This window comes from Halichoerus grypus, chromosome 2, assembly GCF_964656455.1.
Source record: "Halichoerus grypus chromosome 2, mHalGry1.hap1.1, whole genome shotgun sequence".
Taxonomy (NCBI): Eukaryota; Metazoa; Chordata; class Mammalia; order Carnivora; family Phocidae; genus Halichoerus; species Halichoerus grypus.
The window spans coordinates 169,824,677-169,842,358 of record NC_135713.1 but is presented as its reverse complement, the minus strand read 5'-3'; the positions used below and the strand labels follow the sequence as shown (position 1 = coordinate 169,842,358).

The window sequence follows — 17,682 nt, the reverse complement described above, 5'->3', positions numbered from 1 at the left end:
CTATGTAATGAAGCCCCCCCATTCCTAAAACACATACACAGAGCTTTCAAGTGGCATTCAGTAATAGATGGCCAAGGATCCCAGATTTGAGGAAGGCCTCTAGCACAAAAGGCTGAGACCAAGACAAACGGGAGAAGAGGGGATTTAGAAGTAACATACAACACAGGGAGCATTGTAAAAAGTAAAACCATGATTCATCAGAGAGGAAGGATGAGATGTTGCTTTTGTTAAGAGCAGTGTGCTTTTAAAAGAAATATTTGGGGGCGCCTGGGTGGCTTAGTCAATAAAGCATCTGACTTCAGCTCAGGTCATGATCTCAGGGTCCTGGGATTGAGTCCTGCATTGGGCTCCATGCTCAGCGGGGAGTCTGCTTCTCCCTCTCCCACTCCTTCTGCCGATCCCTCTGCCCTCCCTACTCATGCTCTCTCTTTCTCAAATAAATAAATAAAATCGAAGGAAGGAAGGAAAGGCAAAGGGATAGGGAAAGGGAAAGGAAAGGAAAGGAATGGAATTTGGAGAACAAGGATGAGTCTTGAAAATGGAAAACATGACAGCCAAAATGAAAGATTCAGTATCGGGCTTGGAAGATGAAGGTGAAAACGTTCATTCATTCAGCAGATACGTTCAAGTGGCTGCTATGTCCTTGGCATTGTTCTAGACGGTGGAGTTTCCATCAGTGAGTAAAAGAGACAAAGAGCCCTTGGCCTGCTGGAGCTGAAATGCCGCCAGAGGAGAGCGTAAACAATGCAGTAGCGTGTGAGTTACATGCTGCGTTGTAGTATCAAGTGCTAGAGGCAGGAATAAAGCTAGAGCATGGTAAGGAGCACGGAGAGTGCCAGGTGGGGAAGATGGAAACAAGTTGAATTTTAAAGGGGATGGTCAGGGCCAGTCTCATTGGGAAGGGGACCACTGAGCAAGGACGCAGAGAGAGAGTGAAGAAGTTGGCCATGTGATATCCGGTGGGAGATCATTCCAGGCAGAGGGAGCAGCCTGGAGTCCAGAAGGTAGCTGGAGTGAGCAGGGGAGGTGACTGCCCCAGAGAACGTGGGCCTTTGTAGGTTAGTGCGGGGGTTCTGGCTGTTACTCAGGGAGATGAGAGCGGTGGCAAAGTTTGAAGCAGAGAAGTAACGTGAGCTGATTTTGGCCTTAAAAGGATCACTCTGGCCACTGTACTGGCAGAACTGACTACAGGGGTAAAGGTACACAAGAGAGAAATTGGACTCACTCAATAGGAAGGGTGTGCACACTGCTCTCTGATGGTCTCTTTTTGTAGCTCGGCTGTTCCCTCTGAGTCAGCCTCTCTGTTGGCCTCCGTTCTTTCTTCTTCCTAAGAAACGACTTGCAGGGCCTTTCCTCTGTCAGTCTACCCTCTGCTTTATGGCTCCTGCTTAACTTTCCCTCCCAGATCTCATTGTGTTGCCTTCAGTCTTCAGCATCCACTCTCTTGCATCATATCCTAAAACATAATATCTGGTTGGTTCCTCTTTAATGTTAATATTAAAATACTGTTTTATTTTGCTATTGAATATAACATTTAATTCTCTGTTTTCTGACATCCCATCATCAGGCAAAGTCCTCCACAGACAGATGCTTTATATGACTCTCGAAAAACCCAACAGTTTAAGCTGCTTTAAACAAAGAGGGAAGTGGAAAAATCGGTCTTATACCTTAAATTCCAACCTGCAGACCCTTGGTGGAAAAATCAACAACAATCCTCCCCTACACAGACTCACCAACTCATGGGAGCATATCTGTTTAAACCAAATATGCTTAGATTATAAGGAAAAATACATGAATAATTTTTTGCATGCATTTTCCTCTGTAGTTTTTCAATGCTACTTTTTCTCTGATGTTAAAAAATTAAAGCCTAAGGGACATCTGACAAAGCTGATAATGTAACTGCAAGCTCACAGAAATTCCTTTCCCCCAAATTTGCTGAAATTAACAAAAATGTAAAAATGACAAAGAACCCATGAACCCTGAAACCAAAAAAAAGAAAAATCCCAACTTCATACCATAAACTGAGAAGTGTCACCCAGAAAAAGAAAAATTGGACCAAATTGAACAAAGGTGCTAAAAAAATCAATATATTCTTCAAAGAAAAGAATGGAACATGGAGACGTACAAGGAGGGAATTCTGAGACGTCTCATTGCTTTTGATGGTGTTGGCATCAAGTATAAAGGTATGTCCAGGGGAAGGCCTGGAAGAGCCCACACCTCTACTGGGAACCCTTTCTTCCATCAAGAAGACATTTTCCCTCAGGCAAGAAGAGTCAAGAAGGCTTACCATCTTTCCTGCCTCTGATATGTCAATAAGTGGGCAAGAAATAGGGGAAGCATCTGCTAGGAATAATATTAGAGCCGAATCAAGAAAAAGCTCCTCAAGACATGGAAAAAATATCTGTCCTCAACCAAGCCAGAAGACTGTAAGACACCTATTAAGGAGGGAGCTTGATAGCAGCCACCTAAAGCCCCAGCTCTCTTTTCATTCCTCTTGAGCAATGGAGAGACCAGATAAAGCATATACATAATGGACATCTAGTCCATATGATAGATGGAAGAATAAAACAATACCCAGTCCAAAACTGTTTGGGGGCAGTTAGTAGGCTGAGAAAGAATGGCTCGCATTCATTAAAGAGTTTCCAGGGGTGTTTGAGTGGTTTAGTCGGTTAAGTGTCCAACTCTTGATTTTGGCTCAGGTCATGATCTCGGGGTCATGAGATCAAGCCCCACACTGGGCTCTGCACTCAGAGTCTGCTTGAGATTCTCCCTCTCCCTCTCCCTCCCGCTCTCGTGTGCTCCTGCATGCTCTCTCTCTCAGATAGATAAATAAATCTTTAAAACAAAAAGTTTCTGGAACACTTGGACACATGACTGAGGCAAAAAAAAAATCTGCCCATACAGGGGCACCTGGGTGGCTCAGTCAGTTAAGCGTCCAACTCTTGATTTCAGCTCAGGTCATGCATGCATGCACACTCTCTCTCTCAAATAAATGAATAAATCTTAAAAAAAAAAAGAAATGTTAAACATAAAAACCTGCTCCTTTAGAAGCCCTTACTTATGAAATGCTTTTTTTCCCCAAATTACTGAAGAATTAAACCAAAAACATTTTAATGAGAAATTCTGTGAACACTCCTTGAAAATTAAGGATTGATTTTCTATACAGGTGTGGCTCCAGGGAGTCTTAATTTCCTTTCTCTTCAAAAAAAAAAGAAAACAAACAGTATGAAACTTTACAAATGTGTTTTGTTTAAGAAATTGAATCACAGACTTTCACCCTGTAATTGTATTCTTTGGGTTTTTTCAAGATGCTAAAGAAGGGACCTTTATTTTAGCACTTGGGTGGAGGCGTAACAGAGCCATCTGCATGATGGATTTGGCGACGGGGAAGAGAGCCATTTTGGCTAAAAAGGGTTGCTGTACGGACGCCACATGCAGAAACAAGTTTTCATTGCCTCACGGTCTTTATATATTCTGTTTATATGTGAGCACTAGGTTCCCATCGCAAACTGCTCACATGTCACACGTTTCCCTTACATATCAAGGTTTTCCTTGACTCATTAGTTCCCCTTTGCGGTCCCTTGGTGACCTCCTCATGTGTCCCATGCAAACAGATCTATCCTTGTGGTGCAGCAGGTTGAAAAAAGGAGCACATCACAAGCCCGTGATACCAGTTTAGGAGTCTGCTTAAAGAAACCCTAAAATGACGGGATAAAAGAGGCATTGCACCAGTTTTTCTGAGAAATTGGTGACACAGGTGGAGATTTAAGAGGAAATACAAGAAACCCGAGGGAGTCTGGAGCCCCCATACTGTGGGCTTTGAACTAGAGGTGGAAAATCTCGGTCTCGGGAGGCCAGAGACAGGGAGGGAGCTGAATACCAACAACCTGAGAATTGGACTGGTTATCTAAGTAGCCGAAGTAAATATCAACCGGAACACGACGGTGGTGCGTCCAAGGAGTTTGTTGAAGAAAGCAGTGCGAGTAGTTTGGGGTCTTGGAGATTTTAGTAGCAGAAAGGAAGAGAAAGGGGTTTATGCTGGAAATATTGTAGAAGTAAGAGTAAGTTGTGGGGGTGGAGGACACGTACAGGGGAAGATCCAAGAATGAAGTGAAGATTATACCAAATTTCTTTTTACTTGAGAGATTGAGAAGTACAGGAATCTGGGCAAAGGATCCCGAAGGAAAAGTAGAAGTAAGTATCTCTGACTTTACCATGCACGGAGACGTTTATATATTGTCTGACTGATTTCTGAGCACTGAAAAAATGTAAACAAAGATTCATACGCTATCAGTCATCTGTTTTTCCCTTTCCCTAGGATTACATCTAAGTTTGGGGGAAATTTACCTAGCTCCTGGGGAGAGGGGCTGCACAGGCTGTGTATAAGTCCGTTTGTGAATCCAACGTGACGGTGCAGTGGTGACCAGTGGTGTAATCTGTGTAAAGCCAGGTTTCATTCGAGAACTGTAGATGTTGATGGCTCTTGGTTCTGCCTCATCTTGCTTCCTTTCCACATCCTTCAGATATTTCTGCAGAGACATGTGCATTTTGGCTTTCTTCTCTTCATGACCATGAAGTTAAAACAGGACTCTGCTTGCGAGTCAGCACACAGCCCCGTGCACACCAGAACAGCTCGACCGCTGAGGCGAATGACAGCATGACTCCTGGCGCCATCTGTTGGTGGCAGGCAGAATCAACGTGCTTTGTCTCTGCCTGATTTTGTGGACAACACGCAGTTCCCCCCCTCTCCTCCCCCCCCCCCCCGTTGGTAGTTTCTAAGCAGAGGATCTTATACAATTGCAAAGTCATATGCCACTGACTCAGCCAACAACACTTGTCCTTTTCTTTCTCTATTGTGAAGGTGTGGCGAGGCACGCTGGCCCGCATGCGCTACAAGAGAACCAAGGCAGCTCTGACCATTATCAGGTATTACCGGCGTTACAAAGTGAAATCGTACATTCATGAGGTTGCCAGACGCTTCCACGGCATCAAGACCATGAAGGACTACGGCAAGCACGTGAAGTGGCCAACCCCACCTAAAGTTCTCCGCCGTTTCGAGGAGGCCTTACAGGCCATTTTTGATAGGTAAGGAAGAGCCTGTTGGCATGAGCCGCATCTGTTTATGGGAGCACACGTAATGTATAAGCCCCAGATCTGAGGCGGTGACATCGGCTCAGCTGTTTGCCTCTACGGCTTTACCTCAGGTCTTCAGGTCTGTAGATTTCACTCTCAAGGGGCATCTGTTTATGTCTCAGAACAGTGGGACTTACTTACTAACACGTGGGACCGTGCATTTACTCTTCCTGCGGCGGCGGACAGCAGTGCGCCACAAAGCCCGAATCACTCCACGGTTGGGACAAGCTGTTAGCCTGCCGTCTCTTTTATCAGCAAATAATAACTACATGTTAAAGTCACCACACGTAACTCAAACTGGAAAGTGTGTTAATCCTTTCAGGGCAGCACTTCTCTATCCTGGTTATGAAACCTACCAAAGAGTTTATGAGACATACCAACGCCCACGTCCTGCCTCCGCAAAGTCCTGTTTAACGGAACCCGGGAGTGGGGCCCAAACAAAAGTCCTTTCTAAAGTTTCCCAGGCGATTTTTTTTTAAAGATTTATTTATTTGAGAGAGAGAGACAGCACAAGCAGGAGGCGCAGAGGGAGAGGGAGAGATTCTCAAGCGGACTCCACACTGAGGGCAAAGCCCCGCACAGGGCTCGATCTCATGACCCCTAGATCACGACCTGAAGCCGAAACCAAGAGTTGGATGCTTAACCGACTGTGCCACCCAGGCGCCCCCCAGATGATTTTAAAGTGTGAGAGGGAAAACAATTGTTTTAGAGCAGGCTTTTTTTTTTTTTAACATAAATAAATAAACACCCATGTAAAATCTGGTATCTTTCCAGCTGATCTCATTTTTTATAAACTAACTTGAATCTGAGTTTGTAGTTATTCACAGCCCCTCATCCCTCATTATTTGTGCTTGTTTGTTGCTGGTGTGCACCAGATACATTTAGCTGTGTCTTAGACACAGCCATCCAGTCACATAAACGAAGCTAACAGTTCTCAAATGTGGCCATTTGGCAGTGTGGTATTCCACAAAGAACACTATGAAATAATTGGCATACTGAATGTAAAAGAACTAATTTATAATTCTGTGCTAAATCAGATTTTATCTTCCTTTAGAGTTAGCTCTGTATAATTGGTGGCAGATATCAAAAGATAAATAAAAATGCATAGGAAGAAAATTCTTTAATATATACCCCATTTGCTTTTTGTAAAAACAAAAGAAATGATATCTCATAAAAGGAAAAGCTCAGTAAGGAATTATTGAAAGCAAAATTACCTCAGTTTTCAGATCTAATACTATAAATATTCGTTGTAAGTCCTGGCAGCCTTTTTTAATGCACAGGTAAGTGTTTTTCATGAATGTTATCATCTGTAACCTGAATTTTGACTTAATTTAAAAAGTAATTAAGCTATGCATGAATACACATGCTTATTGTGGTTTTTTGTAAAGTGAAATAATATAGAAATATATGAGATATAAAATTGAAATCCTCCACACCTCCTCTTATCTCCCCCGTTTTATTTCCTTGCCCTGAGATAATCACTCATTAACAGTTTGTATCCTTCTATGTCTGTGTCTGTGCATTTTCAAGCACACGCCCACGTGTAAGAGACAGCATGGTATAGTGGTTAAGAACACAGATCCTGGAGCCTGGGTGGCTCAGTTGGTTAAGCGACTGCCTTCGGCTCAGGTCATGATCCTGGAGTCCCTGGATCGAGTCCCGCATCGGGCTCCCTGCTCGGCAGGGAGTCTGCTTTTCCCTCTGACCCTCCCCCCTCTCATGTGCTTGCTCTCTCTCATTCTCTCTCTCTCAAATAAATAAATTTAAAAAAAAAAAAAATCTTTAAGAACACAGATCCTGGAGCCTGGGTTTATATTCTGTCTCTGCTGCTGCCTGGTTGTCTAACCTTGGGCACATTAGATAATCTCTTTGAGCCTCAGTTACCGTATCTGTAAAAGGGCCGTAACAGTAGTACCTGCTCATAGGGTTGTTGGAAAGATTATGAGTAAATATATATGTAAAGCATTTCAGATTGTACCTGACACGTAATAAACACTGTAGAAATGTTGGGTCACAGTAAGAATGTGCATGCATGCACAGTCACCAGTCACATATCATTTGGGCTCTTCTTCCTCTCTTTTTTACACATGCAGGCTTATAGGATGACTTGAAAATGTTTTGGAGACCTGTCCATGACAATAAGGAAAGATCCATGTGGTACTTTTTTTTTTTTTAAAGATTTTATTTATTTATTTGACAAAGACACAACGAGAGCAGGAACACAAGCAGGGGGAGTGGGAGAGGGAGAAGCAGGCTCCCCTGCCGAGCAGGGAGCCCCATGTGGGGCTCAATCCCAGGACCCTGGGATCATGACCTGAGCGGAAGGCAGACGCTTAACCGACTGAGCCCCCCAGGCGCCCCTCCATGTAGTACTTTTAATGGCCACAAGGAATTACTGATTTTGTTTGTATTGCACTGTGGCCTGTATAGTCTTCTTTTTAGATTTTGATGGTTTCATAGATGGCCTAGAATTGATGAATTTTTGCAAAATTCAGTTTATTCATTCAGCACATATTCATGCAAGGCTAGCTGTGTTGTGGGCACTGGCCTGGGTTCCAGGGATATGGTGACAGATAAGAAGATGGGAAGACAGTCCAGCCTTCTCAGGGCTTCAGGTGTACGAGCATTTTGAAAATAATGCATCTGCTCCGCTTGCTGACTTTGCACGCACGTGTGCATACACACACATGCGCACACGCACTCTGAATGAATCCTGCCAGTTGTGTTAATCTCATCCAAAGGCAAACTTTTTCTGTTAAGGGCCCGGTAGTAAATATCATAGGCTTTATGGGCTATATATGGTCTTTGTCACATACTTTGCTTTGTTTTGCTCTGGTTTTGTCAAACATGTAAAAACCTTCTTAGCTCGTGAGCAGCACAAAACCAGGCCATGGGCTGAATTTGGCACAGACTGTGGTTTACCAACCCCCGATGTAGTCACTGTATCCTACTTAATTTATTCTTCACTTTTTTGATCTGTGGACTACTGAGAGAAGTGCACTAAAGGACTCCACTGTGATTGTGGGCTTTTGTTTTTTTGGGTTTTTTGGTTTTTCTAAAATTTCAACGTTAATCATGGTTAAGCTCGCTCCTATTCCTCCCAGTAATTCTTTTCCATTCTGGGAAGGCTGGGAGCCTTCCTCATGCTCATCTTTGTCCCCCTTTTCATGTTGTCGAGGCTGGTGATTTTTATGCCGCCATAAAAATGGTGTTGGGGGCTACAGGCGTTTATAGATGGTGGTTTTCTTGAGCAGGGTCAGAAGCCTGTGTGGCTCTCTCTGTGGTTATATAGGTCAGGTCCCAGATGCCCTGTGTGCCCCTGCAGTCTGGAGTCAGTCAGGTACGGACCTTGTCCTGGGCCATGGTGGGCAGTAAAGAAGGGACAGACGGACTGGGCACCTGGGCTGAAAACAGACCAGCAGACAGCAAAGACTGCCTCCCCCACTCCCGGGGAATATAATTTGAGACCCAAGGACTAATTGGGGCAGTTGCTCACCAAGCCACTTAGTGTTGTGGGATGTATGTGCCTGTCCCCAGTGACCTTGACGGTGACCACCAACTGCTTCCACCCTGTCATTCTTCCAGCGTCTTCTGGAATGACCTTAGGACAGTCTGTCCCATTGCAGTGTCAGTTGGCCACAGAAGGCAGAGAGGAGAATTTCTCCTGCTGAGCCTTTCCTATTTCCATGGCTGTTGGTTTTGTATCCTGCTACCTCTGACTTCTGATGCTCTCCCCCACAGCGGGGGTCCCCATCTCACCATGGGCAGGCATTCTTTGTGCGGAGAGATCCCTGCCACCAGCTCCAGCTGCCTCGGGCCCAAGCACTCTCCGGGTCATTTCTGCCAGAGGGGTTCCTCTCCTTCCACCAAGTGGCCACTCCTCCGGCGGCGTGGTCCAGTCTACTTCGAATCTCCAAGAAAGACTTCCCGTCTTGCAGTTCACCAACATTGTTCCAGTTCTCTAGGGCTGCTACAGAGCTTTTCCTTCTTTGTATATTTATTTGGTTATTTCGGTGGGAATTTCAGAGAGAAAAACAAAACTTTAGGCTCAAGTCACCGTCTTAAGCCAGAATACATCTCAGGAAAATCTTAGATGGAAGCAGTCTCACGTTCTGGGTGCGTGCTGAGGGGAGAGAGCACCACCTCTCCGTGTTAGGTGTGTCTCACCTCATGCTCCGTGGAAGATCACTAGAGAACCACTGGCCTTGACGAGTGCATCTGCTGTAAAGAAGTTCTGGGTTTGTTTCCAGCCCCTGCTTCAGGCTCCTGTGGCAGAAAGGAGGACATGAGTGCAGGGAAGGCTAGGACGGCCCTCACAGAATAAAAGCCCTGTGCTTGCTTTTCTCCATCAGGAATAGATTCTTTTTAGTGTATGCTTTCAGTTACTTGGACCCAACAGTCTTGGGGTTGTCTTTACGTTCCCCCTTATTCTCTTGCTCCCGTGTCTAGTTCATCAGCAAATCTACTGGCGTGTCCTTCAAAACGCATCCAGGGCCAGCACCTGTCTCTGCCTCCACCACTCCCTGCCCGATCCCAGTCACCGACCTCTCCCGCATGTGTCACGGAAATAGCCTCCTCCCCGCTTCAGTCTCCTCCACGCGGCAATCGGAAAGCTCCTGTAGATCAGGAGTCAGGTCACGTCCCTTCCTTGTTCACAACCTCCCAGTGGCGTCTGGTCTCATCCAGAGGAAAGGCCAGAGTCCTTAGAGTGGACTCTGTGGGTCTGCGGATCTGTCCCTGGGTCCCCATCTGGCCTCTCCTCCTGTGCCCCTCCCCCACGCCCCTCCTGCTGCAGCCCCACCAGGCTCCTCCCTGGTCCTCCAACCCACCCAGCAAGCGCACACTTTAGAGCCCGTGCACTGCTCTGCTCTCTTCCTGGCGAGGACACTCTTACTCAAATATCTGTGCACCTCCCTCACTTCCTGAAGGTTTCTGCTCCTATATCCTGATCAGTGGTGCCCCCCCCAGACCTCCCTGTATAAATAACACCCACCCCCTGTTCCTGCCTGCCACTGCACTCCTGTCCTTTCCTTGCCTGATTTTCTCCATAGCACTGAGCACATCACACATACTGGTTGGTTTGTTGTCTGTCCCTGCTTCTAGAAGGTAAGCACCTAGCAGAAAGGACCTAGATCCATTTGTCCACTGCTGGGCCTCCACTGCCTAAAACAGCATCTGGAGTTTAGTAAGTGCCTAGAAATGCTCAGTGAGTGCCTCAGTGTTGGATGAAGAAAGGACTTTCTGTGCCCTGACTATAAATGTTATGAGAAAAACCCATGTATCATGAAGTTCTAGTTGTTTTCAAAACACACAAATGACAAAGCAAGATATACAAAAATCTTTGGGGGCGCCTGGGTGGCTCAGTCGTTAAGCGTCTGCCTTCAGCTCAGGTCATGATCCCAGGGTCCTGGGATCGAGTCCCCGCATCGGGCTCCCTGCTCAGCAGGAGGACTGCTTCTCCCTCTCCCACTCCCCCTGCTTGTGCTCCCTCTCTCGCTGTCTCTCTCTGTCAAATAAATAAATAAAATCTTTAAAAAAAAAAAAAGATTAGGGGCACCTGGGTGGCTCAGTCGTTAAGCGTCTGCCTTCGGCTCAGGTCATGATCCCAGGGTCCTGGGATCGAGCCCCGCATCGGGCTCCCTGCTCGGCGGGAAGCCTGCTTCTCCCTCTCCCACTCCCCCTGCTTGTGTTCTCTCTCTCGCTGGGTCTCTCTCTGTCACATAAATAAATAAAATCTTTAAAAAAAATAAAATTAAAAAAATAAAAAAATAAAAAAATAAAGATTAAAAAAACTTTGTCTAAAAAACTATGTGTATTTTAACAAGTTCTGTGTATATTTTAGAGACCTTTCTTTTTTTAGGATAGCATGCAAGTACTTTGGTTTAAATTCTGCTTAATGGCAGCCCAGTTACTTGGGGTCACGAATGGGATTGGGTTTCTAAATCCTAATACAATTCATTTATTCACTTACAGATGGAGAGCATCCCAGCTCATCAAGAGCCTGCCCGCTTCCGACCTGCCCCAGGTCAGGGCCAAGGTTGCAGCCATGGAAATGCTGAAAGGTCAAAGGGCTGACCTTGGGCTCCAGAGAGCCTGGGAGGGCAACTATCTTGCTTCGGTACGTGCAGGAGAACAAAGTGGAATCCACTCCTGCTCCCTTTACAAAGAAAAGGAAGAATTTTTCTCCACAACTTTGTGGAAAGAATGAGACACCTACAGAAACTAAACTTCTTTGGGCGATACTAAACTAAAAGATTTTTTTGCTTCTCACTGTGCAATGTTCGATGTTTCCCTTGCTTTACAAAGGGCTGTCTGTCACTCTGCACCATATGTAGTAGACATACTCCAAACCTAATTTTTGAGCATTTGAACCTTCCCTTGCATAAATCAGCAGCTATTTTTAATTACCACCTTTATATTAATTATTCCCAGAGCTACATTTCATCTTCCCTCCCATTCCGCATTTTACAAATTTTATAGGCCCTTTGGTGGCATAACACCCCTGCAGCAGCCCACCATCTGGGATGGGAGATAAAAGTATGTGTGTGAGACTGTCTGAGCAGGGTTATAAAGCCAGGCCACTGAAAAATTGCCTTTTCATCCAAAATGCTAAGCAGACTCATTTCATCATGTTTCCTTTTTTTTTCAGAAGCCAGACACACCTCAGACCTCAGGCACTTTTGTCCCCGTTGCAAACGAACTGAAGCGGAAGGACAAATACATGAACATCCTCTTTTCCTGTCATGTCCGTAAGGTGAGGCAGGCTGGGGCAGAGCCCCCGGGGAGGAAAAGGATGGATTCAGAGGACCTTACCATAGCTGTGACTGCAGTAAAACATGACAGTAGCTACAGTCCCAGCTCCACCGTCACCAAGCGCCCCCTGCCTGTGCTGGGGCGGGGGTGCAGTGGCTGAGGTGACTACGGCTTCAAGGGTAGGGTGTGGAGATTTTTGGTTTTAGGGGGAACCTCCCTGTGATCCGGGGTTGGTACTTTACTGCATGCGTGTCTTTCACAGCAGGTACTGGTCTACCTTGTAGTTCATGGTCATTTCGTACCTCTTACACGGGTTTGATTACAACTTTAAAGGTGGGGAGGGAGGGAGGAAGAACATAGTCTAGAAAAGGGAAGACAGAGCATTTGGGTGGCGGGGGAGGGCGAGTTATACACGCTGTGAATCTAGTTGTTTATCTGAGGCAAGATGTGTGTGAGGACTCTTATTTGCCTTCAGATAATGTCCACGGGGCAAGTGAAGTATGGAAGTTGGAGAGGGGAAGGCAGGGGACATGGTTGGCTTTTCAAAACTTTAAAATACTTCATTTCACAAAATAGAGAGGAAATCGCAATAATTAATTTTAAAAAAGCATTTTACAAAAATTAGGCAAATAAATTTCAAAATATTAATGAAATGGGTGAATTTAAGAAAAATATTTCTGGGATGCCTGGGTGGCTCAGTTGGTTAAGCATCTGACTCTTGATTTTGGCTCAGGTCATGATCTCAGGGTCCTGGGATCAAGCCCCGCATTGGGCTCTACACTCAGTAGGGAGTCTGCTTGGGATTGTCTCTCTCCCTGTCCCTCTGCACCTCCTGCTCCTGCGCTCTGTCTCTCTCTCTCTCTAAGATAAATACATAAATCTTAAAAAATATATATATTTCCTAGATTGACCCCAGAAGAAATATTGACATAAATATGCCAGTATCCAAAGGAGGAATGAAGAAAATGATCAAAGAATTACCTCATAACAAAAGCCCAGGTGTGGGTGACTTGAGTTGTTTTGTTTCAAATCTTGAAAGAGTACACAATCACAGTATTATTCAGATCAAAATAATGAAGTATTATTTTTCAACTGTAAATTTGGCAAACTTTAAGTTGTTGATAACCAGTGTTCGCACGAATTTAAGGAACGCTATTGATAAGATACAGTCCTTCTGAGTGAATAGTTTGGCAATAGCTATCAAAATTTTAAATGCCCAGACCACTTACTCTAGGAATTCCACAACTCAGGATTTATCCTATGATATATTCACACATACATCCAAAGATACAGTTTTGTACATTGTAATGGCCAAAAAACTGGAAAAAGATATGCACTAATATATGATGAGATTAATAAATGTGTTTGTGCACAGTAGAATACAGTATATCTATAAAATGAACAAAAAGAGGATATATGTTAAAAAAAAACTATAAGAACAAAATCTATGAAATAATGGTTTTCAGTCACTGCACATCAAGATATGAGAAACAGACAAGTGAGCCCTACAGTCAGCTGGTTTCCCTCCTTGAGAAACTTTCTAGTCTGTGGCATGAGTGGAGGAGCCCAGTGGAGCTTAGTGGACTCCCTTACGGAAACGAGAGCTGAGCTGGGAAACACCTGGGCAGGTAGAGTTTGCAGAGTAGCGTGCCAGAGAAGAGCGAGCTGCACAGAGGGACCTCTAGATAGCTTCAGGGGGTCCACAGCACGTATTCGCCTGAGCACTGCTCAGCATGTGCGTGTGAGGAAACTACCCAAGGCTAGAGCAAGAACCACCCCAAAGGGAAGGCGGCAACAATGGCCAGTACTCACAAAGGGTTGCAGATAGTCCCTGCTCCCACCAGCCATTGGAAGACCTCGTGATTCATGGGATACTGGGTAGAGTATGGACAGGAATCTTGGCCTTGGTCATGGGGAGGAATTAGCCCTTGACTAAACACTGCCCTAATCCCACCCAACAAATCCTAAAAACATGACCCAAAAGAATCAGACTATTTCCAAGTAACCTAACAGTGTCCCAGAACAAAGCTCAAAACTATTCCTAAGAATACAAACTCACCAACACCCAAAAGATAAGATTCAGAATGTGTGACATTGGATCCAAAATTACCAGGCCTACAAAACAGCAAGAGACTCTAACTTATAATGAGAAGAAAAGTCAGTCATTCAAAATGATCCAGGACTGATGTAGATTATAGAATTAAAAGACAAGGTCATTAAAAAAATTGTTATGCATATGGCATATGTTATGGATAGAGATGGAAAACACAGCTTCTGAGATTTTTTTTAATATACTTGATGAGATTAAAAGCAGTTTAGACGTTGCAGGGGGGGCGGAGCAAGATGGCGGAGGAGTAGGAGACCTGGATTTCGTCTCCTCTCAGGAATTCAGCTGGATAGGGATCAAACCATTCTGAACACCTACAAACTCAACAGGAGATCGAAGAAAAGAATAGCAACAATTCTCTGAACAGAAAAGCGACCACTTCCTGGAAGGTAGGACGTGCAGAGAAGTGAATCCGAGGCGATATTCGGGAGGATAGACGGCGGGGGAGGGGCCTCCGTTGGCCGCTTCTGGCAAGTGATAGAGCCGCGGAGCACAAAATCGGAACTTTTAGAAGTCTGCTCCGCTGAGGGACGTCACTCCGGTGCTAAGCGGGGGGTGGAACCCTCGCGGGACAGTGTGGTCTCAGGACCCTCGGGGTCACAGAAAGACCGGGGGTGCCTGAGGGCGGCAGAGCTCCCAGGTATCGGAGCAGGGAAGCCGGCTGCAGAGACGGAGCCCAGGCGCGGGCTCTCAGCTCGGGGTTGCCATAAACCGTGATCTGCGGCACAGTCGGGCCACTGCTCCTCCTGCAGGGACCCAACAAGCGGCAGATCCGGGGAGACTCCCCTTCTTCCCCCGGGAGGAGAGGCGCGGGAGCGCACCGCAGGGATCTGCTGGATTTGGAGACTCCACCCGGGGTCGGGTGCCAGAGATAGAAAGGCGCGGTCACAGGCCGGGTGAGCACGGAGTGCGGCCGGAGACCGGGGAGACAGGAGTGACTGACTGCTTTTCTCTGGGGGCTCACTGAGGAGCAGGGCCCCGAGTTCTCGGCTCCTCCGGGGCGGAGACTGGGAGGCCGCCATTTTCACTCTCCGCCTCCAAAGCTGTACGGAAAGCTTGCAGGGAACAAAAGCTCCCGAGAGCAAACCCGAGCAGATTACTTAGCCTGGACCAGCAAGGGCGGGGCAATTCCGCCTGCGGCAAAGACATTTGGGAACCACGGCAACAGGCCCCTCCCCCAGAAGATCAGCGAGAACAGCCAGCCAAGACCAAGTTTACCGATAATGAGAATGGCAGAACTCCAGCGCTAGGGGAATACTGCACATAGAATTCATAGCTTTTTTACCATGATTCTTTAGTCTTTCAAAGTTAATTATTTTTTTTAACTGTCTTTTTTTCTTTTTTCTTTTTTTTTTTGAATTTTTCTTTTTCCCTTTTTCAACCAACATCTTATCAATCCCTTTTTTAAAAAACATTTTTATTTTTCATTTTTAGAGTCATATTCTATCCCTTCATAGTAGTTACCCTTATTTTTGGCATATATATATAAGTTGTTCTCTCTTTAAAATTTTGAGATAGTTTCTTCTAACAGATCAAAATATACTCTAAATCTCTAGTGTATGGTTTTTTTCTACTCCCCTGCCTGATCACATTCTCTCCCTTTTTTTGCTTTTTCTTTTTTTTTTAAATCCTCTTCTCTCTTTTTTCAAACAACTTATCAATTCCTTTTATAAAATTTTTTATAATTTCCATCTTTACAGTCATATTCCATCCCTTCATCATATCAACCCTTATTTTTGTACATATATAAGTTTTTCTTTCTTTAAAATTTTGGGAGGCACTTTCTTTTAACAGACCAAAATACAACCAAAATCTAGTGTGTGGCACTGATCTATAAACCAGCCTGATCATATTTGATCACATTCTGTTTTTGTTTTGTTTTGTTTTGTTCTGTTTTTGTTTGTTTTTATCTTTATCTTTTTCTTTTTCTTTTTCTTTTTTTTTTTCTTTCTTTTTCTTTTTTCTCTCTTTCCCTTTCTTTTCCCACTGCTTCAAGTCTTTTCTGATTTGTTTAGAGTATATTTTCTGGGGACGTTGTTACCCTGCTAGCATTTTGTTCTCTCATTAATCTATTCTCCTCTGCACAAAATGACAAGACGGAAAAAATCACCTCAACAAAAAGAACAAGAGGTAGTACCGACTGCCAGGGACCTACTCAATACGGACATTAGTACGATGTCAGATCTAGAGTTCAGAATCATCACTTTAAAGATACTAGCTGGGCTTGAAAAAAGCATGGAAGTTATTAGAGAAACCCTTTCTGGAGAAGTAAAAGAACTAAAATCTAACCAAGTCGAAATCAAAAAGGCTATTAATGAGGTGCAATCAAATATGGGGGTGCTAACTGCTAGGATAAATGAGGCAGAAGAGAGAATCAGTGAGATAGAAGACCAAATGATGGAAAATAAAGAAGCTGAGAAAAAGAGAGATAAACAACTACTGGATCACGAGGGCAGAATTCGAGAGATAAACGATACCATAAGACAAAACAACATTAGAATAATTGGGATCCCAGAAGAAGAAGAAAGACAGAGAGGGGCAGAAGGTATACTGGAGCAAATTATAGCAGAGAACTTCCCTAATTTGGGGAAGGAAACAGGCATCAAAATCCAGGAAGCACAGAGAACCCCTCTCAAAATCAATAAAAATAGGTCAACACCCTGACATCTAATAGTAAAACTTACGAGTCTCAGAGACAAAGAGAAAATCCTGAAAGCAGCTCGGGAGAAGAGATATGTAACCTACAATGGTAGAAACATTAGATTGGCAACAGACTTATCCACAGAGACCTGGCAGGCCAGAAAGGACTGGCAGGACATATTCAGAGCACTAAATGAGAAAAATATGCAGCCGAGAATACTATATCCAGCTAGGCTGTCATTGAAAATTGAAGGAGAGATAAAAAGCTTCCAGGACAAACAAAAACTAAAGGAATTTGCAAACACGAACCAGCCCTACAAGAAATCTTGAAAGGGGTCTTCTAAGCAAAGAGAGAGCCTAAAAGCAACATAGACCAGAAAGGAACACAGACAATATACAGTAACAGTCACCTTACAGGCAATAATACAATGGCACTAAATTCCTATCTTTCAATAGTTACCCTGAATGTAAATGGGCTAAATGCCCCAATCAAAAGACACAGGCTATCAGATTGGATTAAAAAACAAGACCCATCGATATGCTGTCTGCAAGAGACTCGTTTTAGACCCAAAGACACCCCCAGATTGAAAGTGAGGGGGTGGAAAACCATTTACCATGCTAGTGGACACCAAAAGAAAGCTGGGGTGGCAATCCTTATATCAGTGAGATAGAAGACCAAATGATTAGATTTTAAACCAAAGACTGTAATAAGAGATGAGGAAGGACACTATATCCTACTTAAAGGGTCTATCCAATAAGAAGATCTAACAATTGTAAATATTTATGCCCCTAACATGGGAGCAGCCAATTATATAAGGCAATTAATAACAAAAGCAAAGAAACACATCGACAACAATACAATAATAGTGGGGGACTTTAACACCCCCCTCACTGAAATGGACAGATCGTCTAAGCAAAAGATCAACAAGGAAATAAAGACTTTAAATGACACACTGGACCAAATGGACTTCACAGACATATTCAGAACATTCCATCCCAAAGGAACAGAATACACATTCTTCTCTAGTGCCCATGGAACGTTCTCCAGA

At 44.5% G+C, this 17,682-nt stretch overlaps 1 protein-coding gene across 3 annotated transcripts in view; it reads left to right on the top strand.

Moving 5' to 3' along the window:
• The window catches only part of MYO1D (myosin ID), a 364,381-nt gene that overhangs the window by 202,485 nt on the left and 144,214 nt on the right, over window positions 1–17,682 (top strand). For all 3 annotated transcript variants that reach the window (XM_078063487.1, XM_078063490.1, XM_078063488.1), the window contains 3 exons: window positions 4,862–5,085; window positions 11,107–11,251; window positions 11,783–11,887. In XM_078063487.1, coding sequence (XP_077919613.1) covers window positions 4,862–5,085; window positions 11,107–11,251; window positions 11,783–11,887 — 474 coding nt within the window. The remainder of the gene's footprint in view (window positions 1–4,861; window positions 5,086–11,106; window positions 11,252–11,782; window positions 11,888–17,682) is intronic.